The 25,860-nt window shown below is 32.7% G+C and overlaps 2 protein-coding genes across 3 annotated transcripts; both read left to right on the forward strand.

Annotated features, from left to right (window-relative positions):
• Positions 1 to 1,021: 1,021 nt before the first annotated feature.
• Positions 1,022 to 7,244, forward strand: LOC148208761 (uncharacterized). The gene is made up of 5 exons (XM_088119177.1): positions 1,022 to 2,057; positions 3,351 to 3,631; positions 3,762 to 5,732; positions 6,211 to 6,303; positions 6,840 to 7,244. The coding sequence occupies exons 1-5, from the start codon at positions 1,022 to 1,024 to the stop codon at positions 7,242 to 7,244; spliced, it is 3,786 nt and encodes a 1,261-aa protein (XP_087975303.1).
• A 9,112-nt stretch (positions 7,245 to 16,356) lies between these two features.
• LOC111021378 ((-)-germacrene D synthase) lies at positions 16,357 to 22,924 on the forward strand. 2 transcript variants are annotated; one of them, XM_088118656.1, is made up of 7 exons: positions 16,357 to 16,566; positions 16,891 to 17,167; positions 18,684 to 19,068; positions 19,748 to 19,960; positions 20,574 to 20,715; positions 20,976 to 21,224; positions 22,262 to 22,924. In XM_088118656.1, exons 1-7 carry the CDS (start codon positions 16,432 to 16,434, stop codon positions 22,556 to 22,558), a joined length of 1,698 nt encoding a protein of 565 aa, XP_087974782.1. In that variant the 5' UTR covers positions 16,357 to 16,431; the 3' UTR covers positions 22,559 to 22,924. The 2 variants fall into 2 exon arrangements, with proteins under 2 accessions (XP_087974782.1, XP_022154020.1); XM_022298328.2 differs by lacking the exon at positions 19,748 to 19,960.
• Positions 22,925 to 25,860: the final 2,936 nt, after the last annotated feature.

A 25,860-nucleotide genomic window follows, 5' to 3' on the forward strand; every position in this document is an offset into this window, starting at 1 on the left:
AAGAATAGAGTTAAGTTTCTCAAAAAAAAAAAAAAAAAAAATCTCCTTTCAATGGTCAACTTGTTTTTTTCACATATTTCTCTCCAACAAATTTTTTTCTCACGTTAAAATTTTTCCAACCTAAACTTCTCCTCAAAAAATTTATCTTTCTATCTCTAAAATTTGCATCACTGGAAAAATTACTATTATGTACTAAAAAAAATACTATTATTTTTCTCTCTCCAATATATCCATCTTTATATATTTTTATTCCTTTCTCTTTTTTTTTCTCTAATATATAACCTTCGTTTTTCTCTCTCTAAATATTTAATATTTTCCAAAAATTTTCTGTCTCTCAAATTTTACCTTTTATAACTTTTCTTTTTCTTTAAAAACCATAAGTTTATTTGATTCGTTTAGTACTATAAAATGATGATATAAGCTTGAACATTTGACCTCCTAGAAAGAATTAGATGTCATTAAGTGTAAGGGCAGTATTGTAATTTTTCAGTAAAAAAAAATTTAATTAAGATATCTTAGTTGGAAGGGTAATTTGGTCTTTTGAAAAGAAAACAAAACATGGGACACGTGTGGTGTGTGTGTGTGTTTGTGACGTGTTAAAAAAGAAAGAAAAGAGTAGGAAAGGGAAAGGGGAGAAAACGTAGGAGGAAAAAAAAAAAAGAGAACGGAAAAGAAAGAGAGCAAGGAGAAGAAAAGAAAGCAAAGGGGAAAGGAGAAGAAATTGAAGGTGAGGTTTGTATTTATGGGTTTTGTGAAAAATGTCATGAGAAGTTTGAGTTCTATGGGTATTCAATGAACGGGAAACTCCTGTTGTTCTTGGCTGAGAAGGAACGGTAAATTCGTGGGGTTCGATTTTGCAAAGGATGTATGTTTTGGTTGGATTTTATGGTGGAAATGTTACGAGGGAGCGTATGCGCGCAATCTTTTATGGTATCAGAGCGCGCATAGAAAGACTGAAGATCCTGTCTCGTTCTACATCATCTTTCCCTACCTCACTCTGCATTCTTTTTTCCTTACTGTCATGGCTTTACCAGAAAACTTACTGACTGTGCAATCTTTCCACCAATGTTCCAGCCTTATCTCCCTAAAATTAAACTCTTCAAATTACTTGTTGTGGAAATCGCAAGTGTTACCTCTAATCAGAACATTGGGATTGGAACATCACCTCATGGAAGAAGCTCCGGTCGTTGATGAATGCAAAGGAAAAGAGGGAGAATCAGCAACCAATACACAAGTACGCACTTGGATCAACAATGATGGCCTCTTAACTTCATGGTTACTAGGAATCATTGCAGAAGATGTGTTGACTCTACTTGAAGGGACTGAAACGGCAAAAGAGGTATGGCACTCTCTTGAAGAGTTGTTACTTACCATGACAAAAGAAAATGAAATACATCTAAATGAGGCTCTTCTCACATTAAAGAAGGGCTCCTTATCTATGGATGAGTACATTAGAAAGTTCAAAAACTTGTGTGATAGATTAGCAGCCATGAAAAAGCCATTGGATGACTTAACCAAAGTATTCCATTTAGCAAGAGGATTAGGAATCAAATATAAAGATTTTCGAACTGCCATGTTATCTAAAGCCCCTTATCCTTCATACAATCAATTTGTTCTTGCCTTGAAAGCACATGACCAATTTCTTACTGATGAAGAAGAAGAAAGATCCAGCCAAGTGAATTTAAATCAAGCATTTTTCTCAAATCGAGGAAGGAGCAGAGGAAGAGGCAGACAATTTTCATCAAGGGGAAGAGGCTTTTATCACAGTAAACACCCAAAGAATCAAATCAGCTATAAGCAAGGAATTGTTTCACAAAAGATGAATAATGCTCATCAACACTCAAATGGAAGTGTAGGTTTCAAACAAGAGAAACTAGTGATTTGTCAAATATGTGGTAAGAATAACCACACTGCACTGGAATGTTGGAATAGATTTGATCATGCTTACCAATCCGATGAAATACCTGAAGCACTTGCTGCCTTGACTTTAAATGAAGTTGCGGACAATAATATCTATGCTGACTCTGGAGCGACTTCTCATGTGGTAAATGATCCAGGTAAAATCCAATTCTTACAACCTTATAAAGGGGCTGATAAGATCTATGTAGGGAATGGAAATGGTTTACACATTACTCACACTGGACACACCACTTTTGGAACTTCTGAAGGACACTTATCTTTAAATAATGTTCTAATTGTACCTGCTATGAAAAAAAATTTATTGTCAATTAGTAAATTAACGAAGGATAATAATTGTTCAATAACATTCTATGCTAACAAATTGGTTGTGAAGGATCCACAGGGGTTAATTCTAGCTGAAGGATATGAAAAGCATGGTCTTTACAAGCTGGGAGAATTGCAGCCGTATGTCAAAAATACTGCTGCAGCCTTTACTACTACTGCTGTTTTAAATAAAACATCTTATGCTGTGTGGCACAAGAGATTAGGCCACTTGAATAATTATTATTTAAAAACTCTTGCTAATAAACAGTTGATCAATGTCACTTGTTGGACAAAGAAACAACTAGTTTGTGTTAGCTGTCAATGAGGCAAAAGTTGCAAGTTGTCTTTCAATTCCAATAAAACTTATGCTTTGAAACCTTTAGATAAAGTTCATTGTGATTTATGGGGACCAGCTCCGATCTCTTCTTGCCAATTTTTCAAATACTATGTTAGTTTTATAGACGATTATTTTCGATATGTATGGCTCTACCCTTTGAAGAAAAAATCTGAGTTCCTATCTTGCTTTATCAAATTCAAACTCCTTGTGGAAAATCAATTTGAAAGAAAGATTAAGGTTTTCCAAAGTGATGGTGGGGGAATTTCAATCCAACTCCTTTAAAAATGTTTTGGAACAAAGTGGCATCCATCATCAATTTTCATGTCCTTACACTCCTCAACAAAATGGAGTAGTTGAAAGGAAACATCGCCACATAGTTGAAACCGGCCTCTCACTTTTATTTGAATCTCATATGCCTCTAAAATATTGGGTGGATGCTTTTCTTACGGCTGTTTATCTAATAAATCGAATGCCCTCCAAAGTTCTAAGCATGAACTCACCATTTCAAAAACTTTATGGAAAAGAAACTAGTTACAATAACTTGAGGGTGTTTGGATGTAGATGCTTTCCATATCTAAGAAACAATCCAAACAAGAATAAGTTTAGTAAGCGAACATATCCTTGTGTTTTTATCGGCTACATAAAGGATATCGATGCTTAGACCCTACAAACAACCGGGTTTATATTTCAAGGCATGTTGTCTTTGATGAAGAGTTCTTTCCTTATGAAAAAAAACTTACTAACAGCTCCACCAAGAGCACATTTCCTTTAGTTGTTTCTGATTTTGCAGGCACGATGGACAAGGAGGATAACCTACCAAATATGGAACTTCTTGATGACGACGAAGGCAAAGCAATGGAGAACTCAGAAAGACATATGAAAATTATCAACACACCCATCTCACAGATGACAGAAAAACAACATGAGTTTACCAATGTGACTAAACCAAAGGGAAGATACATATGGCAACAAGAGCAACAAACTCACACTGAACAAATGGTTGCTTCACCAACAGAACCTGAGTCACAAGTGTCTATGGATCACAATGATGTAGACCAAGCCCATAAGCTGGTGCCATCACTAAATACCTCACCTCAACAGATAAACTCTCCTTCAACTTTAGCTACTACTATCACAGATTATGATAACACATCTGACACGAGTAATCACATTATCATTGATCTATCTCTTGCTCCTACAGGACAAACTTCTCTATCACAAGACATACCTGATAAGGCAGGCAGCAGATGACACCCCTATCGAACATCAAATAGAAGATCAAAATCATCAACTGCCAACATTAAACACATCTCTTAAAAACACAGATCTACCTCTAAATTTCTCTACTGTTTTGTCTAACATTCCTGTCCATCCAAAGTTTGGTAGTGTTCCTGATATAAGCAAACATATCTTTATTGATTTGCCATTTGTATCTACAGGATCGACCTTACCACCAAGAGAACAAACTGACGAGGCAACAACTCAATCCATTCCCTTTGGCACAACAGCATGTCAAACCTCAAGCCATAAAATGATCACAAGACATAAGCTAAACAAAGATCCATCTCTTGATCCAGATCTTGCACAGGAGGTTCAAGTCTTGAGGGACAACAAAAGTCATGCTCTTATTAGCAACATTCAAGACTCAGAACCAAAGCACTACAAGATGTCGTTGACTCTACCGCACTGGAAAGTAGCTATGGAAGAGGAAATGCAAGCTCTCTTACAAAATGACACGTGGAAACTTGTGCCCAGACCTTTAAACACCAACATAGTTGGGTCCAAATGGATATTCAAGACCAAATATAAGGAAGATGGAACTATCGATCGATATAAGGCACGGTTGGTCGCTCAAGGTTACACTCAAATGGAAGGATTGGATTATGAAGAAACATACAGTCCAGTTGTCAAGCCAACAACTATCAGGTTAATTCTATCAATAGCAACTAGTGCAAGTTGGCCTCTACGTCAACTAAATGTGAAAAATGCATTCCTACATGGTCTTCTAAAGGAAGATGTGTACATGGAGCAACCACCAGGTTTTATCTATCCTCAAAACTCACCACCTCACAAATCTTCTCTTGTGTGTAAGCTCCAAAAATCTATTTATGGGCTAAAACAAGCACCTAGAGCGTGGTTTGATAGATTAGCTAATTTTCTCCTGCACATTGGTTTTACTTGTTGTCAATCTGATCCTTCTCTGTTTGTCTACAAGGAAAAATCTACACTAACACTTATGCTGGTATATGTTGACGATATTATTCTTACAGGGAACAATAACTCTCATGTCCAGCAACTTATACAAACTCTTGGTTCAGAATTCTCCTTGAAGGACCTAGGCTCCCTTCACTACTTCCTGGGCATTGATGTCAAATCTACCTCTAAGGGAATTATGCTCTCTCAAGAAAAATATGCTCGAGATCTTCTCGTTAAAACCAAAATGGCAGGAGTCTCCACCATAAGCACACCTATGGCAACTTCAACACAAGAATCCCCAACTGATATGCAACCAACATATGTTAAACAATATAGGAGTATAGTAGGGGCTCTGCAGTATCTTACTCTCACACGGCCGGACATAGTACAAGCTGTCAATCGAGTGTGCCAACACCTACAACAACCTGTCACTAAGGATTTCAAAGCTGTCAAGAGGATCATTCGCTATGTCCAAGGAACAATAGACTATGGTATAACCTTTTACAAACATAGCTCCCTTAACCTATACGGTTTTTGTGATGCAGATTGGGGAGGCTGTAAATTGACGAGGCGAAGTACCACTGGTTATTGCATATATCTCGGATCCAACTGCATCTCTAAGTCATCAAAAAAACAACCGACAGTTGCACGATCAAGTTCAGAGGCAGAATATAGGGCCACGGCAAGCACAGCAGCGGAACTAACATGGATCGGTTTCATCCTTCGCGACATTGGTGTTGCACTACTTCAAACGCCCCAATTATATTGTGACAACATGAGTGCTCTCCACATGTCCATAAATCCAGTCTTCCATGCAAGGACAAAGCACATCGAGATGGACTACCACTTTGTTCGTGAAAAGGTGGCGCTTGGATCTCTCATCACCAAATACGTTCCCTCCAATCACCAAATCGCGGACATCCTCACTAAACCACTCACCAAGGCCGCTTTCAAGGGTCTCAGAAACAAACTGGGCGTTCGTTCTACCACTACCTTCAGTTTGAGTAACGATGTCAAACAATTAATACCACTATACTGTCAGCAGAATGGGTCTAGCACATCAACAACAAAATCTCACCAAAATCTTCATAATAACAGCGACGGCTCTTTTTTGACAGCTCGTCAAAAACCATTTTCCCTCTGACTAATCCATTGTAGTAAATTCTCCTTATTCTCATTTCCATATCAATTCTTACCTTATGTGATTCATTTATGTCATTACAGCTGGTATTAACTCTTCCCTTGTATAGGCCTATGATGATGTAACTACCTATTATAGTCTTCTGTGCCTTTATATTTCAGTTTCGTGTGGCTAAAAAACTTAAGCAATTGAGTAACGATTTCTTACTTTCTCTTGGATAGTACTAAATAATTATTCAGCCATAAATCTTTTAAGTATGACATTTCTTTTTATAAACACAACTCTCTAAATCTTTATGTTTTTTGTGATGTAGATAGGGGAGGTTGTCCAGATACTAGGACGAGCACCACTAGATTCTGCATCTTTCTCGGATCGAACTGCATTGCGCGGGCTTCAAAGAAACAACGTACAGTAGCTAGATCCAGTTTTGAAGTATAATATTGTGCTGACTATTGTTGGGAAAAATATAGATTAATCGATCCTCATGTAAGTTTTTCAAACATGAGCTATATGATTTTCCCCTTCCACAGGCTAAAAACAGATAAGTAAGTAACAATAACAAAGAGCAAGTTTAACACCATAGGGATTATACTGGTTCGCCCCTATCTTGGGACTGCGTCCAAGTCTTCTGCGAAAAATCAGGTTCAACTATAGTTCGAAATATTACAATGGAGATCTCACCCGAGATATTGCTATCTTGTCTCTAAGTATCCTAATAATGGCTACCTAGGATTACACAATTGAAAATACCCTCACTAAATCCACCAGATACAAACTCATTTGTCACACACTGCCCACAACCAGTCAAGTATCTCTTACTTGGATTTTGTACAAATGAAACCTTAATAAAAGGGTTTTATTTATAAGATGTTAAATATGTCAATCCTTATAGGAAAATAATATTGTAATCCTTATAAGACAATAATATCCTACTCCTTGTAGGAATTTGTAGTGGTGTTTGAAAATTCTTTTACTCGTAGGATACCGGTCATCTATTTTGGCTCCATTATCCCAACAGCTATAACAGTCGCTGAGCTAACATGGATGACTTTCATTCTTAAAGATGTTGGTGTGCCAATTCTCAATCTCTCCAATTGTTTTTTTGACAACATGAGTGTCCTACATATGACCATCAATCCACTCTTTCATGTTAAGATAAAGCATATTGAACTGGATTACCACTTTGTGAGGGAAAGTAGCAACGAGATTTCTCATTACTTGCTATGTCCCCTATCATCTGCAATTAGCCGACATCTTTATGAAACCTCTAGCAAAGACTACTTTGAAAGAGTTAAGGAGCAAACTTGCCATTTGTTCCACTCATTCCAGTTGGAGGAAGAATGTTAGAATTACAGAAGATGAAGCTATGGAAGCAAATATTGATTGATTCCCATAAAGATACCTTAGCTATTGCATTCCCTCCATGATTAATTCCATGGAGGAAATATATCACATTTATGAGTGATTGAGAGAATAATGGGATCCTTTCAAGAAGGACGGTACCAACCTTAAATCACCAATGGATATATCTTAGATGGAAATTTGCAACCTTATTTGACTCATTCTCTTTACCATCTCACTCTCTATATAGGAAAACTGATTTAATACTATTTTCCTAGCCATTGGAATCAATCTTCGGCTCCAATCAACAACTTGTAAATTCCCTTTTATTCCCTTTTTTTTCTTTCGTGTACTACTATATAGATCATGAAATTGTACTGATATTGGGTTAAGGAAATGAAACATGCATTTTACAAAAATTAGTTGGCTTGAATCTCTTTTATGTTAGAATTACAGAACATGGAAGCTGATGGAAGAATATAGATTGATTCTCACAAAGATACCTTAGCTAATGAATTACCTCTTCTTAATGTAGGAAATCAAGAAATTGGAAGACAAATACTTCACAACACATGCCGCCCGAGCAATCAATCATCACATGATCACCCGGAGCAACCTCAATTGGATCCAAATCTTCACCAAAAAGTGCAGAAATTCAGAAACAACAACCAAAACTTTATCCCTCATTACTACAAATTAAGCAAGTGAGCCAAAAAGCTACAAATTTGCTTTAAACACCCCCCATTGGAAAGCAGCAATGGAAGAAGAAATGAAGGTTCTTGAACAAAACCACACATGAGATCTAGTTCCAAGACCTCTAAATACAAATATTGTGGGATCAAAGTAGATTTTTAAGACTAAATTGAAAGAAGATGGTTTCATTGAAAGGTTTAAAGCTCGCTTGGTGGCCCAAGGTTACTCACAAGTGGAAGGCATATTATAGACTACGAAGAGACTTTCAGTCCAGTAGGAAAACCAACAACTATTCAGTTAACACTAGCCTTGGCAGTAACATTTGGATGGACTCTCAAACATCTAGATGTTAAGAATACATTCCTCCATGATTATCTCAAGGAAAAAGTGTTTATGGCTCAACCTCCAGGCTTTATACATCCTCATCTACTACACCATATGTGCAAGACCAATAAATCTTTATATGGTATCAGAGTCCAAAAGTTTAAATGAGCATCTGGTCAAAAAATGAGATCTGGTAAAAATCGAAGAGCCAAAAGAACCACGATCTTGAGGGGTACGTTAAGGATCTCACATTGATAAAAGAGGGACCTTACATAGGTTTATAATAGACATGAACTACTTCTCTCATTGTCAATTGGTTTTGAGATGGAACCCCATGAATATTGATAGTGACCAGAAATCACTCATTGCCTCGAACATTGGTAGGATCATAACGATATTACTTCCAACAAAGTACTTGTTATACTATGTTAAGATTTAAACTTTCTATGTATCAACAATTTAGTTCTCGTTTAGTAATTATTACAATTTTAGTTTTCCTTTCTGTAAAAAAAATATTAAGCTTATAAGCATAAATGTGATTCTTTGTTACTCTTTAGGAAAAAAAATAGATTTTGAAACTTTTTTTTAATCTAGCTTAAAATTAAAATTATGTTTTTTAAGAAAAGTAAAAACTATAGTAAAGAAATTAGGAGGAAGCAAGTATAATTAAGACAAACAAATTAAACATAAATTATTAACAAAACTGAGCTTATCTAAGTCTAGTGATAATCTATTATAGTGTTTAGGGGTGAACATCATACCCCGAAAAACTGTCCTGCTCAACTGAATTAAGTCAGTTCGATCAGTTTCAACTGCAAGTCGATCGGTATCGTCAATCGATCGTTCGGTGGTTTCAAATGAGGAAAAGCCAACCAACCGATCGATTTTATATTAGATTGAGGAAGAGGTGCATTTTTCTAGGTGGTTTTGAGAAAAACCATGGGTGCTCATGGTTTTCTTGAAACCACGAAACCTTTTTAAATTATTTTAATGGTTTCTCTTTCCTCTCTCGTCTCCCATTTTACCGAGTAACTAATTATTTACTTTTTCATTTATTACTCTTTCTCTCTCTCGTCCCTCAAAATCTTCCTTCTCACCATTCTCACTCTTCACCTTTATCTTTCTTTCTTCATCTCACCTCCATTTTAGATCTCTTTTCTTTACCATGTTTTGTTTCCTTTTACTCATTATCAGTCTCCAAGCTCCTTTTTTTCTCATCCACGCAATCTTTCGAAGTTTTCTTAGTTCTTAATTCACAACAACAATAAATTATAATGAGACACTCGTTGGATGCCTTCGTCGGTCGCCCACACCGTTGCAACAGACCAAACCCAGTCGATTTGTCGAAAATCGACCGACCGATCAATGTTCACCCATAATAGTGTTAGAGTAGGATCATGAGCTCAATTTCCTTCACTATTGTTTTCTTATGATTCAAAGTTCAAATTGTTCTTGCAATATTTATTTTGACACACTTTCAATGTTACCGCTTCATAAATATCCAAGCCCAAATATGAGATTGTGTGATGCGCACACACACACATATCCCACCATTGAAAACGTCAAAACCAAAAAACAAAATAAGCAAGGAAAAAAATGTCAAACTTTAGCACCAAAACACCTGTCAGACAAATATTTACCTCCTCAACAATGAGAAGGAACCTTGTCCTCCTTACTATTAAATGTTTGACAACTAAGAGAGAGAAATGCAAAAACATAAATATTTTTTTGAAATAATAATGAGTTGTCAAATATTTAGTGGTGAGGAGGACGATTCTCTCCTCATTGCTTAGGAGGCAAGTATTTTCCATGTTGCGAGCTTACCTCAATGGTAACTAGCATATTTCTTTTCCAGAGGTAGTGAGTTGAAATCCCCTACCTTTTTCTCCACAAAGAAAGAAAAAAAAACCAATACAATAGCCTTGCCCATTAATGCCCTCACTTTGGCGGAAAAAACATCATAGAAAACAATTCAACAAATGAGAAAGATATTAATTTCAGCACATTTATGTTAGGGGTTCTATTTAATTAAATAAAAATTTTAAAAATTAAGCTTCATTCATACAACTCAGTATAGGAGTAAAAAATAAAATTTTCCTTTTTCAATAATCATCTGCACTTTTAGAGCCTTTTGCCATTTTTTAAAACAATTTTGATTTCATTGTCAAACATGTTTGAAATTATTTTTAGCAGGGCTAAAATCATGTTTATCATGGGTTTTTTTTTAAATAATGTTTTTTAAAATTATTTTTTAAAATAATACTGGTTTAAATAAAATCAAATAAAAAATGTATTTTTTCAAATTTATTCCAAAAATAATGCTTTTGAAATTATTCCGATACTTGGTTGTCTCTTCAAGTGACGACCATGTTATTCTCAGTCACTTGGTCATTTCTCAGACATGACATTTTGAATTTTTTTTTTTAAATCAAGACATGGAGATGACCATGTGTTGTTTGCGGTCTTGTTTTTTAGTAAAAAAATACAATATTATTATGTTTTATATATTATACAGTAGCCATAATCTCAAAATAACTTTTAGCAGGGCAGTGGATGTAACACCTACCCTACATCCAATCCATTCCATGTTCAAATTAGAGCTTATTCAACTTTTTCATTTTTTTTAAACTATTAATCAACTTTTTTTTGCCTATTATTATCATTGTATTTTTTTATTTTATATATTATTATTTATTTATTAATGATAATAATAATAAGTTTATTTTTTTCCTTTTTTTCTTTTTACTATTAATCAACTTTTTACATGATTTCAAAAAAAAATTATTTATTATATTAAAATAAATAATAATATATAAAAAAAAGCAAGGAGGTGAGTTTCGTGTTACATCCACTAACCTACCACTTATGTATAATATATAATATATATTCTATTATTTTTTTCCTTAACTCAATGTCCAGGTAGTCGTCTCTTGAAGAGAGAACCAGAAATGCATGCCAATAGATGATTTATCTCTTGTCGACTTGATGATGCAAAGTAGAAGGGACCGCTTCTATGACACGAATCCATAGCCTTCCAAGTAGCAGATTGAAGGAAGTCGGGATGTCTAGTACCTAGAATTTTTTCTGAAACAGGACCGGCCATGCAGTTCATTCTAAGGTTAGGATGTCCATTACCCCCGTGTTGTCATACGCTCTAATGGCATGCGTTACGACTGCGAAATCTTTTTGCTGATATCACTTGCAACTCCCCAGGCTTGTTTGGTTTGGGAACCCAAGAGCGGTACATCGAGGAAAATTGAAAGGTAAATTTCAAAAAAAAAAACAGATGTGGCGCCAAAAAAGCGACACGCCTGATGGTCCAAGCGGTGGAATTATTTCAAAAGCATTATTTTTTAATAAGTTTGGAAAACACATTTTTTATTTAATTTATTTAAACCAGCGTTATTTTATATATAAAAAAAATTCATGTTTATCCTGTTCATTTTGAACAGCACGGTCTACCATGTGAGATATATATATATATATATATAAATGACACTCCCAATCATGCAGTTTTTGAATCACTCTTTTTTAGAAGTTATTCTTCTTTGGTCCAAAAAAACAATTGACAATTAAAGAGTCAATAATCTTAATTACCTCTAAAAAAATCCCATCAAAATTCTTAGAACTAGTTTTATGAACAAAACAAATAATACATTTGAACAGTCTCACGACCTTTAGTTGGTGAGTTTACTTGTATCATCAAAATAGTGGCTCTTTTGGGTTCACTAATCTTTGTCGGCTCTTATTTTTGGACAAGATGCTCTTCTGAGCTTGTAGGCTCTAATATCATATCAATATTCGTATATTCCATCTTAAAATTAATTCGGAATAAGGGAGAGGGGTCCACTTATATAATAAACCATGGTTAGGTCATTTACCTTTTCAACTGGGTTCCTTAACATTCATTACATACAATGCCTCTTTTGGATTCACTAATCTTGACCCCATCTCATATTTAGACCATGATTCAGATACCATATCACAACGTGGGATGATCCTAACATGCTCTAAACTTCTCTCTCCTTGATTTTTTTTTGTTTGATAAATAGTTTGAAAACGAGAGGGGTCATTAATTTTGCTTCTGACATTCAATGCTATATGATACAAAATAATGTCACGAGAATTGAAGAAGAAAATTACAAATAGTTGGAAGGAAATCATAGAAGATTTCGTGCTATCAACTGATGTTCCAAACACTACTTTTATGTATGTCTTAAATCCCGTGCGAATTTAAGTGGTATTTTTTCTAGTACAATATATTGGGGAGGAATTCGAACTCGAAACTTCTTGATTGGAGGTATACGCCAATTACTGCTGAGCTATGCTCGCTTTGGACCAATTTAAGTGGTATTAAGCTGGATGATAAGTTTTCATGTATAAAATATAGTATTTTACAAGTTGTACTAAAAAAAATATGTGACAAATAATAAGAATAAAACAATGCACCAAAATAAAATATTGTACTCTTTTAAAGTTCTTATTATCATTTATTTACTCGTGGATCCAGTGCCAATTTAAGTGGCATTAAGCAGAATGATAATTTTTCATGTATAAAACATTGCTTTTTTACAAGTTGTACTAAAAAAATATGTGACAAATAATAAGAATAAAAAAATGCACTAAATAAAATATTGTACCCTTTCATTTATTTATTCCTAGATCTCGTGTTAATTTAAGTGGTATTGAGCTGGATCAAAAGTTTTCATGTATAAAATATAGTATTTAAAAGCTGTACTAAATAAAAAAAATGATAGATAATAAGAATAAAACAATGCACTAAATAAAATATTGTATTCTTTTAAAGTTCTAATTATCATTTATTTACTTGTGGATCATGTGCCAATTTAAGTAGTATTGAGTTGGATGATAAGTTTCCATGTATACAATTTTATAAGTTGTACTAAAAAAATATGTGATAAATAATAAATATAAAACAATGCACTAAATTAAATTGTACTGTTTTAAAGTTCTTATTATCATTTATTTTGCTCGTGGATCTCATGCCAATTTAAGTAGTATTGAGCTGGATGATAAGTTTCCAAGATTAAAATATAGTATTTTACAAGTTGTACTAAAAAAAATATGTGACAAATAATAAGAATAAACAATGCACTAAATAAAATATTGTACTATTTTAAAGATCATATTGTCATTTCTTGACTCGTGGATCCCGTGCCAATTTGAGTGGTATTGAACTGGATGATAAGTTTCCGTGTATAAAGTATAGTATTTTACAAGTTGTACTAAAAAAAATATGTGAAAAATAATAAGAATAAAATAATGCACTAAATAACATATTGTCTACTTTAAAGCTCTTATTATCATTTCTTTACTCTTAGATTTCGTGCCAATTTAAGTAGTATTGAGGTGGATGATAAGTTTCCATGTATAAAATATAGTACTTGTTGTACTAAAAAAAATATGTGAAAAATAATAAGAATAAAATAATGCACTAAATAACATATTGTCTACTTTAAAGCTCTTATTATCATTTCTTTACTCTTGGATTCCATGTCAATTTAAGTGGTATTGAGGTAGATGATAAGTTTCCATCGAAACCAAACGAGACTCGAAAGAACATGGGAATTTGCACCATTCCTATGAGTGCTTTTGTCTCGAAGTATAAAATATAGTACTTTACAAGTTGTACAAAAAAAAAAACTATGTGATAAATAATATGAATAAAACAATGCACTAAATTAAATATTGTACTCTTTTAAAGTTCTTATTATCATTTATTTCACTCGTTGATCTCATGCCAATTTAAGTGTTATTGAGGTAGATGATAAGTTTCCATGTATAAAATATAGTATTTTATAAGTTGTACTAAAAAAAGGTGATAAATAATAAGAATATAACAATGCACTAAATAAAATATTTTACTCTTTTAAAGCTCTTATTATCATTTTTTTACTCTTGGATTCCGTTCCATTTTAAGTGCTATTAAAATGGTTGATAAGTTTCAATGTATAAAAATATAGTATTTTAATAGTTGTAATAAAAAAATATGATAAATAATAAGATTTAAATAATGCATTATTGTACTCTTTTAAAGCTCTTATTATCATTTCTTTACTCTTAGATTCCATGCCAATTTAAGTGGTATTGAGGTGGATGATAAGTTTCTACGTATAAAATATAGTAATTTACAAGTTGTAAAAAAAATGTGATAAATAATAAGAATTAAACAATGCACTAAATAAAATATTGTACTATTTTAAAGATGTTTCGTCATTTGTTTACTCGTGCATCCATGCAATTTTATGTGATATTCAGTTGAATGATAAGTTTCAATGTATAAAATATAGTATTTTAAAAGTTATAATAAAAGAAAAGAGATAAATAATAAGAATAAAACAATGGCCTAACTAAAATATTGTACTCTTTTAAAGTTCTTATTATCATTTCTTTACTTTTGGTTTCCGTGCCAATTGAAGTGGTATTGAGATGGATGATAAGTTTTCATGTATAAAACATAGTACTTTACAAGTTGTACTAAAAAACTATGCACTAAATAAAATATTGTTCTCTCTTACCAACTTAAGTAGGTTCGAACTCATGACCTTTTGATCAGAGATAGGTGTCTTAACCACTTGAGCTATGCTCGGTTTGGCAACTTATGTGGATATTGAATGGAATGATAAGTTTCCATGTATAAAATATAGTATTTTACAAACTGTGCTAAAAAAATATGTGACAAATAATAATAATAAAACAATGTATTAAATAAAATATTGTATTGTTTTAAAGTTCTTGTTATCATTTATTTACTAGTGCATCCCATGCCAATTTATACGGTATTGAGCTTGATGATTAGTTTCCATGTATAAAATATAATATTTTACAAGTTGTGCTAAAATAAATATGTGATAAATAATAACAATAAAATAATACACTACATAAAATATTGTACTCTTTTAAAGTCCTTATTATCATTTATTTACTCGTGGATCTCGTGCCAAAGTGAGCATAAACTCAGTGGTAAATTGGCATATATGAAGTTTCCATATATAAAGTATAGTATTTTACAAGTTGTGCTAAAATAAATATGTGATAAATAATAAGAATAAAATAATGCACTAAATAAAATATTGTAGTCTTTTAAAGTTCTTTTATTTACTCGTGGATCTCGCGCCAAAACAAGCATAACTCTGTCGTAATTGGCATATAATAAGTTTCCATGTATAAAATATAGTATTTTACAAGTTGTACTAAAAAAAATGTGATAAATAATAAAAATAAAAGAATGCACTAAATAAAATATTGTTCTCTTTTAAAGTTCTTATTATCATTTATTTACTCGTGGATCTGGTACCAACTTAAATGGTATTGAACTGGATGATAAGTTTCCATGTATAAAATATAGTATTTTACAAGTTGTACTAAAGAAATATGTGATAAATAATAATAATAAAACAATGCACTAAATAAAATATTGTACTTTTTTAATGGTCTTATTATCATTTATTTAGTCATGGATCTCGTGCCAATTTAAGTGGTATTGAGCTGGATGATAAATTTTCATGTATAAAGCATAGTATCTTAAAATTTGTGCAAAAGAAAAATATATGACAAATAAAAAGAATAAAACATTGCCCTAAATAAAATATTGTAATGTTTTAAAGATCTTATTGTCATTTATTTACTCTTGAGATCCAGTACCAATTTAAGTGGCATTGAGCTGGATGATAAAATTATAATAGTATTTTACAAATTATACTAAAAAAAATGTGACAAATAATAAGAATAAACAATTCACAAAATAAAATAAAATAGTGTTCTCTTTTCAAGATTTGCAGCATCAATTTTTTTGGGTGGGTAGGTCAGAGGGCTCTTGTCACAGGGTTATATTAAAGCATAAAATTGGAGACAAATCTAAAGTTTGACTGGGCGTCTACTCGATAATATATAATAATAGGCATTATATTTGGTTGATATATTTTTATATGAATTAAATTTAATCAATTTAATAGCTGAAAGTTTCAACTTGTTGATTGAATAATAATGTTTAAATTAGAATCTATATTAGTTTGAATATTGTTTAAGTTTAGTCTCTTTATATGTAATTTTATCCTTGCATCTATAAATTGGAAGCTCGTTGAGCTCTTTCTTTGCCAAACAAAGTTGTTCTAAGAAAAACAAAAACCTTTTTAATTTCTCCGAGTCTTCAGTAATGGACTCTTCATTTTCATCTCTTCTTATTCCTCAACAAAGTGCATCATCCATCAATGGTGATACTCGTCGATCAGCCAACTTTCCTCCAAATATATGGGGAGATTATTTTCTTTTTAACACTTTTCATTCCATGGTAATAAATAGTATATCGTTAGTTCATCTTCTTAATACATAATCTACGTATTGATTGCATTTTTCGTTATTTTTTCTTATATTGATTTTAAATCGTTCTATTTTAGCTTCTAAACTCACAAGTTACATGCGAATTGGTTGGAATTTATAATTCTTTATAAAAATTGGTGTTTAAAGAAATAATCTATATATTTATTAAGTTCTAGTTAGGTAAAAAGCTCCCACAAAATGTTTTGCTAATTATTATTATTTTTTAAAGATTTGTTAAAATTGAAATCTTCCTTCAACCAAAATTTATGTTTTTTCTTATTTATTTTTTTTTCAGGAAATGGAAGATAATATTGAGGAAAAAGTTGAAGCAGTGAAGGAGGAAGTGAGAAAATTGTTGATTACTTGTGTCGAGAAACCTTCCCAACAACTAAGCTTGATTGATTCAATCCAACGGTTGGGAATCGCTTATCATTTTGATACAGAGATCAATGAAGCGCTCGATCATGTTTATAAGAATTACAGTGTCGTTTGCAATGAAAACAATGAGGATCTCCAAATTGTTGCTATGAAGTTTCGCTTGCTTAGACAACAAAGATACTCTATTTCATGTGGTAGGCTCTCACTTATTTATCATCGAAGTTAATTATTTATTTTTCCTAAACTAAAATTTAGTTTTTGTATTTTGAATATTGTGTAAATTCTAAATAGTTTTAATTATATTTCTAAAATAATAATGAAAATTTGTAAAGTTGACAAATTTATTAGTTATATATATGACCTCAAAACTACAAAGCTAAAGTTTGGACTTGGTTGTGCGTGAGAGTGAGTTTGAGAGTAATACTTTTGGGTGAAACTTTTTTTTTTTCCAAACATTTTGAAGAACGACACTAATTAAATTAAAGAGCTTATTCTGAAAATACTTTAAATTTATAAGAGATTTAGAAATTTTGACCATGTGACCAAACATCATTAAAAATAATAATAATAAAATAAAAAAAATTAGCTATAAGCGTTTACAATTTAAAAATTACGTCAAATTCACGATTGCTAAGGAGTTGTTTAATAAACATTTGAGATCTTCTGTTTTTGGTTTTCAATTTTTTGGGAATGAGTTTGTTTGGTAACTATTTTATATTTTTTTTAAATTTTAAATAAATTTTAAAAATTTTAAAAATAGATTTATGTTTCTCAAATATTTTGCTCTTGAAGGGCTCAATTTGTTTTTTTTTTCCCACATATTTCTCTATAACAAATTTCTTCCTCACTTAAAAATTTTTCCTACATAAATTTCTCTGTAAAAAATTTATCTTTCTATATATAAAACTCGCATTTCTAGAAATTATGTGCTAAACAAAATTTACTATTATTTCTCTGTCTTCAATATTTTCATTTTTATATATTTTCATTTCTTTCTTTTTTTCTAATATATCAGACACACTTTTCTCCCTCTAAATATTTAATATTTTCCCAAAATTTTCTCTCTCTCATATTGGACCTTTTATAACTTTTCTTTTTCTTTTTACATCTCAAACTTTTCTCCATCTAAAATATTTCTCTTTCAATTGGTTTCATATAACTTTTCTGTCTCTTTTTTTATTCACTATAATTTTTCTTTCTCTCTTTTGTTTATTTATTTATTTTTTCTAATAATTATATCTCAAACTATTTTGTCTAAATTTTTTCTCACCATCATTTTTCTCAACAACTGCTTCACCCCATTATCATCTTTAATTTACATAGATTTTTTCTCACTCTAGCATATTTTTTCAACTCTTTAACTTTTTTAAACAATAAAATACCAAAAATGATAACTGTTTTTTGTTTTCAAAAACCGACAACAAAATACTCAAAATAGGAATCATTACCAAACGGGTCCTGAGTTACAAGTGAAACATGAATATAAATAGAAAAATACCACCAATTGTGTTAACATGAACATAAATAGAAGTCACACATATTTGAGAAAGTATTGGATAAGGCTATAGTTATTTTTTTGAAAGTTGAGAATTTAGAAACTAAAATTCTCAAGGGCCAAAATGGAACAAATCTAAAAGTTGAAGAGCGAAAATATATAAGATTGATGCCTAGGGTTTATATATCTCATAAACAAAAGGCCTTGAAAAACAGATATCTTCGACAAGTTTACGGACGATGAAGGGAATTTCAAGGAATCACTTGCCAAGGATGTTCGAGGAATGTTAAGCTTATACGAAGCATCTCATGTGCGGATACATGGAGAGGACGTTCTCGAACGGGCCCTCTCTTTCAGCACCACAAACCTAAAAGCAGCCATTAGCAATGGAAGCCATGAAGGGAGCTGTGGGATTGGAGGTCAAGTGAGGCATGCATTGAAGTGGCCAGTCTTCAAAGCCATGCCTAGGCTTGCAGCAAGAAGTTACATATCTTTCTATGAACAAGATCCATTGCATCATCCTACCTTGCTTTACTTGGCCAAGCTTGATTATAACATCTTGCAAAAACTTTACCAGAAAGAACTTCATGAAATCTCAAGGTGAAGATATCATATCCATCTTTAGCTTCTTCCCAACTTCTTTTTTTATTCTTTCCCTTTCTTTCAAACTACATGCGTGCATATAGTATTTGTTAAGTTACAAAACTAATTTCGTCCTCAATTTTGAGGATTGTGTTTATTTAATCTTTATTAAGATCTTTGAGCAAGTATTATTGACATGCTAACTTTGAGCAAGTTCAAGCCTTAACAGCGTAATATGGTGTTGAACCAATGAAGTTAATATAAGCACTTAATTATTATGCACCAAGTTGAAAAGGAATTTTTTTTGGAATATATGGACATATTAAATAGACACACCTCTAAAAGCTCAAGGGTCAGACTTATAATTTAACCTTTGTTTTTTTAATAGTACAATTTTTTTAATCTATCTTTTATGTTATTATTGTATGCACTTGAAATCTTTGTTTCTACGAGCCCATGCTTTGGAAACTAAAAACATACGTTTGGGTATGGTTATTTTTCTCATACTTATCTTTTAGAATAATTAAAGTCATGTCCTCTAGAGAATGACGTAGTTACGTCCTCTAGAGAATGGCCTAGTTGGCAAGGATATAAGATTTCATGGTATCACCTGATCTTGTGTTCGAGCTCTATCAGTTACCAGAACCTATCTTAAATAGAACTTTTGATTTCCAAAAAATTATCTAAACATATTCAGTTTTTTACTTAAATCTTACTTATACAATGTGTTATCTCAAGGTGGATGCGTGGAATGCTATACTTGGGCATTGGGAACATACTTTGAGCCTAAATACTCTCTTGGTCGAATAATTTTATCCAAAATTGTGGTCATTACTTCAGTCTTGGATGATATATTCGATCTACATGGTAAATTTGAAGAACTTCAACTCTTCATTCATGCGATCGAGAGGTTCGGTTCCCTCAATTCGTTGAAGATTTTGTTTGATAATGATTTTATATTTTGAAAATCGAGCTCTATCATAGAAGGGCCTTTTTAAATCTCTGCCAAATTTCGGCTTTTCTTTGGTTCATACTTTGATATTTTAAAAACACTTTACGGAATAATTAGGAAAGAAAACTACTTTTTAGTTTTTAGTCTATGGTATTTTAAACCTTGCATTTATTTGGTCTCTGAATTTTAAAATGTTTAAATCAGGTTTTCAAAAAGCTTGGATCATGTTTCTATTTAATCCATATTAGTACTACTACTAATGAAACAATGATGCAACGTGTCCAAAAGATAAAAGAGTATGTCATGTAGTTTGTTAATAATGTCAACATAAGTACCATCTAAAGTAGGGGTGTAATATAATTTTGTTAAAATTTTTGAAGTTATAAATAAATATAATGTTTAAAATAGAGCATTACTAATTTGTAATTTAACTATGAAATTAGTAACTAAACGACAGTCTAAATTTTAAAACAAAATCGTTATCGAATCTAACTTATTAGAACTATTGCTTGGTCTAGAGTAAGTATCTTTTAAATTACAAGTTACGTTTACCATTTTTTCCACTTTTTAGGTGGGACGATGTTAATTGCATTGAGGGACTTCCAAAATACATGAAAGTGTATTATGAAGCTCTAATGGATACTTACAGAGGAATTGAGCACGATATTAGCAAAGATGACATTTCTTATGCCCTTCATTACGCAAAAGAAGCCGTATATTCTCTCTTACCATCTATATATTCTTATTAGTCTCATGGAAAAAAAATAGTAGTTCTTTCTTCTCCAACATATTTATAAAAAAGAGAAAAAAAAACCAACTTGACATGACCCGTCCTAGATTACATTGGAATATGTTGTTGGTACGTCATGTCCTAGTTGGATAGGGTGATCTGGGACGTATCATGTCAAAACTCTTGTTTTTTAATTTTATTTAGTATTTTCCTTATATGATATAATTCTTTGTGCATACCCAGATGAAAAGGCAGGCTAGAAATTACTTTTTTGAAGCTAAATGGTATCATGATGGCTATACACCAACAATAGAGGAGTATTTGAGAGTTGGAAGAGTAACTGCTTGCTACAATTTATTTTCTCCCATTTCATTTCTTGGCATGGGAGATGTTGCTTCAATGGAGGCGTTTGAATGGATTGAGAGTGATCCGAAATCGCTCATTGCCTCGGGAGTCATTGGTAGGATCATGAATGATATTACTTCCTACAAGGTAATTCTTATACTATATTAAGATTTAAACTATATCTATATCTCAACAATTTAGGTCGTTTGGTAACTATTACATTTTTAGTTTTCATTTTTTTCTAAAAAGAAATAATAAGAAGCTTGTAAGCATACTTCATGTGATTCTTTAATTTGTGTTATCTTATCTACTTTTCAAAAATTATTTTCGAAATCCAAGCCAAACTTTAAAAACTTAAAAAAGTACTTGTGAAAGATTTTTTTTTTTAATTCGGCTTAAAATTCAAATACATTTCAAGAAAAAGTAAAAAATATACCTAAATTAAGAAATTGTGAGGAGGCAAGTATAACAAAAAAAATTAAAAAAGAAATTGTTATCAAAAAGTGATCTTTTTAAGTCTAGTGATAGTTTATTATAGTGTTAGAGTGGGTCGAAACTGCTGTTTTTTTGTGGTTTAAAGTTTAAATTATTCCTACAATATTAATTTTCTCACAGTTTCTAATATTACTGCTCCATAAATATCAAAAACGGAAGCCCTTAAAGGAATATTTTGGGTGGCTTGGGACATCAAGAAATATCCTTGAGGTCTTGGCTCGAACGTAACATCCAACCAACATATGTACGGGTGGGTATGAGACAGTGCCCATACCCACGACTTCAACTCAATATATGGATATAAAAAAATGAAAAAAATAAATTTATCAATAATCGTCTTCACTTTCAGAGTTGGCATGTTTGGGAGCGATTTTTTTATAGCTTGCTTCTTCAGTCTAAAAAACAATTGACAATTAAATGGTCAATAATATCAACCTCTAAGAAAAATACAATCACAATTCTTAAAACTAGTTTTATGAACAAAACCAATCACCCGTTTGAATAGATCCCATTGGTGTGGGATCCCCTCAAAATGGTGACTCCTTTGGATTCATCAATCTTTGCAAGATTCTATTTTTTAACTGCATGTTCGTTTAAACTTTTGAATTGTGATATCTTATCACATTGTGAGATCGCTCTACACTTCTCTCTCTAATTTTTTTCCTTTCTTTTGTTTGATAAATATATAGTTTGAACAAGACAGGAGACATTCCGCTTCTGCCGTTGAATGCTATATGAAACAATATGATGTATCAGAAAAAGAGGCTACACGAGAACTGAATAATCAAGTTACGAATAGTTGGAAGGAAATCATAGAAGATTTCGTGCAATCAATTGATGTTCCAAACACTACTTTTTTTATGTCTGTCTTAAATCTTGCTCGACTCTCGGATACCTTTTACAAACACAAAGATGGATACACATATTCCGATGGAGAAACCAAACTTATTGTCATTTCGTTACTCGTGGATCCAGTGCCAATTTAAGATGTGGTATTGAGCTCGATGATCAGTTTCCATGCATAAAATTGTATTTTACAAGTTGTACTAGAACAAATATGTGATAAATGATAAGAATATGAACAATGCACTAAATAAAATATTGTGCTCAAAGATTTGTAGCAAGTATAATTTTTTTGGTGGGTAAAGTTAGAGGGCTTTTATCGTCCTCCGGAGAATGATGCAGCAACTACAGTGTTAGACCTTGTAGTATCACCTACTATGAGGTATTAGGATCAAGCCATGTATTGGTTTCTTTGTTGGCAACGAAGCCCAATTATATAAATCTACTCCATAAGCCACACAATATCGATTTTAGGAAACAATAAAAAAAATTAGACTTTTATCGCAAGATTATATTAAAGCATAACATTGGAGAGATCAAAGGTAAATTGTGACATGTGTGTCGATATTTGAATGCTATTTAATAATATTAGCATTATATTGAAATACCTAAGTTGGTGCTACTATATAATACATTTTCTAGGTTTTAAATTTAAATAATTTGTGATTAAAAAATAATTAAACTATTGAAGTGTGATAGTGTCTCTAAGAGGTGTACCAAACAAAAAAGGGTGTCTCAGAAAAATTTGAACTGCAAAATGTCTTAAACGAAAAATAAAGAGCTTCTTGGTATTTTTTTTTTTTTGTTTGAGTACACTTCTTGGTTGTAACAAATAAGTTCATAAATCATAGTTTTTGCAAGAAATGATGTATTTCAACAATGAAAATAAAAGAATGAAGACGATATAATAATTCCTAAAAAAAAAACAACGATAAGTTCAACTAGCCAAACTATTACTTACCCTCGTGAAGGATGAAAATTTTAATCTTGCACCCTTTATTGATTGGAAATTTTTTTTTTTTATTAATTGGGTTTTTATTTTGTAATATACATCTAAAATTACACAAGGCCAAAGCCCGTTAAGTCTGTGGAGGCTTGATGAAAACATTTTCGAAATGTATACAACTTTGATCCAAGTTTAAGAACAAGATCTCAATCTTCACAGACTTGACAACAATGACATCTTCCTCGAAGACAAAGTCAGAGACTAGTGGACGTCATTGAGAAGAAAGAGTTCCGGCTTCAAACCGACAAGAGAACCCATGGCCACAATGTCCTCCTCTCATAAATTGGATCCTACAAATCTTTTTCCATGTCGTTACTACCGGACACCATAACCTGGCTTCATGGATCTTTCCGAACACTCATATCTACCTCGAGAATAAACCGCTTCTTCCAAGAGAGGAGATACAGTGATTACTGTATATGGATTGGGATCGAAGAGGTTGCATAGCATAAATTTATCGAGTAGACGAAAAAGGCCGCAAATTTATCGAGATAAACGAATCTGTGGCAACTTTCAACCCATTCCAAGCCGACAAAGCTATACTCCATGTTCGCAACTCAGAACAAGCAAGACTAATGAGGGATTTGAGCTTGTTGGAATAAACACACCCTGAGAAAAATAGATATCATGGAAGCTGCCATTAAAGTCAAAGATAATTTTCGTGATTTCATCTCAGCTTCCATTGAAATCAAAGACGCCACCAGGAAATATTTCATCGTGAATACTGTAGCTCCGACGAATGGGAAATGGTTAATTATCAGACACCAAAGATTCATGGAACTTTCACGAGAGAGGCAGCTGTTCAATTCGATGAATTCGGTTCTTTGTTAGAAAGTTACTATTTTCAAGGTAACTCTGCCATCCCTCCTCCCATAGTTGCTATATCAAATCAAATGCAAATCTCGAATACTCCCGTTTTTTCTTCATCTTCTCACACTAGAAACAGCAGCATCCATCCAATCCAATATGAACAAACCCAAATAAGAACCAAAGGGAAGGAAATCTGCAAAGAAAGGGAAGCGTCTAATCTGAATTTTACCTAAATCAAAGAAAGTCACTTTCCCATCCCAAAAAACTGCACCTATCATTTCAATCCTGACACAGCTGCTCAGCCACACAAAATCATTGCCCCTTACGGTAGACCTTGGCCCATTATAGCCTATCTCTGATACCGTTGTGTCTAGCCCGGATTCTTATTAAGACAGCCCACCAAACTCAAACTTCAACCAGAAAACCCATACAAACCTCATTGCCACAGAAGAAATCTTGGACGGCAGCCTTCAAACATTATTTAATGAAGCACAGGAAGACAAAAATGCTCAAAATGACATAGGGAAAGAGAATTTCAAAAAACAGTTAAACAAATGGCTGATCGAAAATGACTTCTGTATAATGCCCATCTCCAATGCCCAACCACTTCCCATCCATAGCAGACAAGCAAAGGGATTTAATCAGGGGGATACTACAGCGCCTTCTTCTTCTAGGGGTCAATACGATAGCCAATGAAGATTTTGGCTTGGAATGTTAGAGGGGCTTGGTTCGGCCTCCAAACGAGCCGCCATAAAGGATACTATTTCTACTATCTGCCCCGACATTGTTATGCTATCGGAATCGAAAGCTTCATGTATCTCTAGTTGCTTTATTAAATCTATATGGAGCTCCATAAGCATAGCCTTGGGTCTCTCTTGATGCATTGGGTTCATTTGGGTAGCATTATAATCATTTGGGATAGACTTTCTATTGAGGCTGAGGAAGTCGTTTGCATATACGATTTCTGTCCTTTTCAAACTTGCTGACAGCACACAGTGGTGGTTAACAGGGGTCTACAGGCCTGTTCGTAGAAGGAAACGAAAACTTTTATGGCAAGAGCTTTATGCTCTAAACGGGCTATGTAGTCCATTGTGGTTATTACGAGACGATTTCAATATCTATAGATGGAGCCATGAAACATCTTCTGCAAACCCCCATCAAGCTGGTATGAGACATTTTAACAAGTTTATTGATTTTGCAGGGCTTATCGATCCAAGTCTTGAAAATGGTCCTTATACATGGTCAAATCTCGGCCATAGACCAGTTCTCTGGCGTGTTGACTGCTTCTCTTCTCACAGAGCTGGTCCGAAAAGTTCTCCTTCGTAACACCAGACGCCTCCCACGAGTTTGTTCGGATCACTACCCTCTTCTCCTTGAATCTCCGACTCATAAATAGGGACCTTGCCCATTTCAATTAGAAAATTTGCGGATTCAAGATAAAAAGTTCCAGCAGCTCATATCTACTAAATGGAGTTCAATCAACTCCCATAAATATGCTGGTCATGTAATTATTAAAAAGCTTTATATTTTGGCTCATTTATACATATATAAAAGTGGCTACAGGCATAAACTTTTTATCGTAATTTTGCCTTTTTATTTAATTATTTTCACTATTATTTTGAGGACAAT

Source organism: Momordica charantia (genome assembly GCF_013281855.1).
Source record: "Momordica charantia cultivar OHB3-1 chromosome 10 unlocalized genomic scaffold, Mcharantia_2.0 BLBB01000010.1, whole genome shotgun sequence".
In the NCBI taxonomy this organism is placed as follows: domain Eukaryota; kingdom Viridiplantae; phylum Streptophyta; class Magnoliopsida; order Cucurbitales; family Cucurbitaceae; genus Momordica; species Momordica charantia.

What these genes read in the sequence shown, in the direction of transcription:
- LOC111021378 (XM_088118656.1), top strand. Translation starts at nt 16,432, where the DNA reads ATGGACTCTTCATTTTCATCTCTTCTTATTCCTCAACAAAGTGCATCA. An exon ending in AAGATACTCTATTTCATGTG is followed by an intron (nt 17,168 to 18,683) that starts GTAGGCTCTCAC and finishes CTTGAAAAACAG; the next exon opens with ATATCTTCGACAAGTTTACG. An exon ending in GAACTTCATGAAATCTCAAG is followed by an intron (nt 19,069 to 19,747) that starts GTGAAGATATCA and finishes AAACATATTCAG; the next exon opens with TTTTTTACTTAAATCTTACT.
- LOC148208761 (XM_088119177.1), top strand. Translation starts at nt 1,022, where the DNA reads ATGGCTTTACCAGAAAACTTACTGACTGTGCAATCTTTCCACCAATGT. An exon ending in TCATGTGGTAAATGATCCAG is followed by an intron (nt 2,058 to 3,350) that starts GTAAAATCCAAT and finishes CTGATTTTGCAG; the next exon opens with GCACGATGGACAAGGAGGAT. An exon ending in GCGGGCTTCAAAGAAACAAC is followed by an intron (nt 6,304 to 6,839) that starts GTACAGTAGCTA and finishes TACTCCTTGTAG; the next exon opens with GAATTTGTAGTGGTGTTTGA.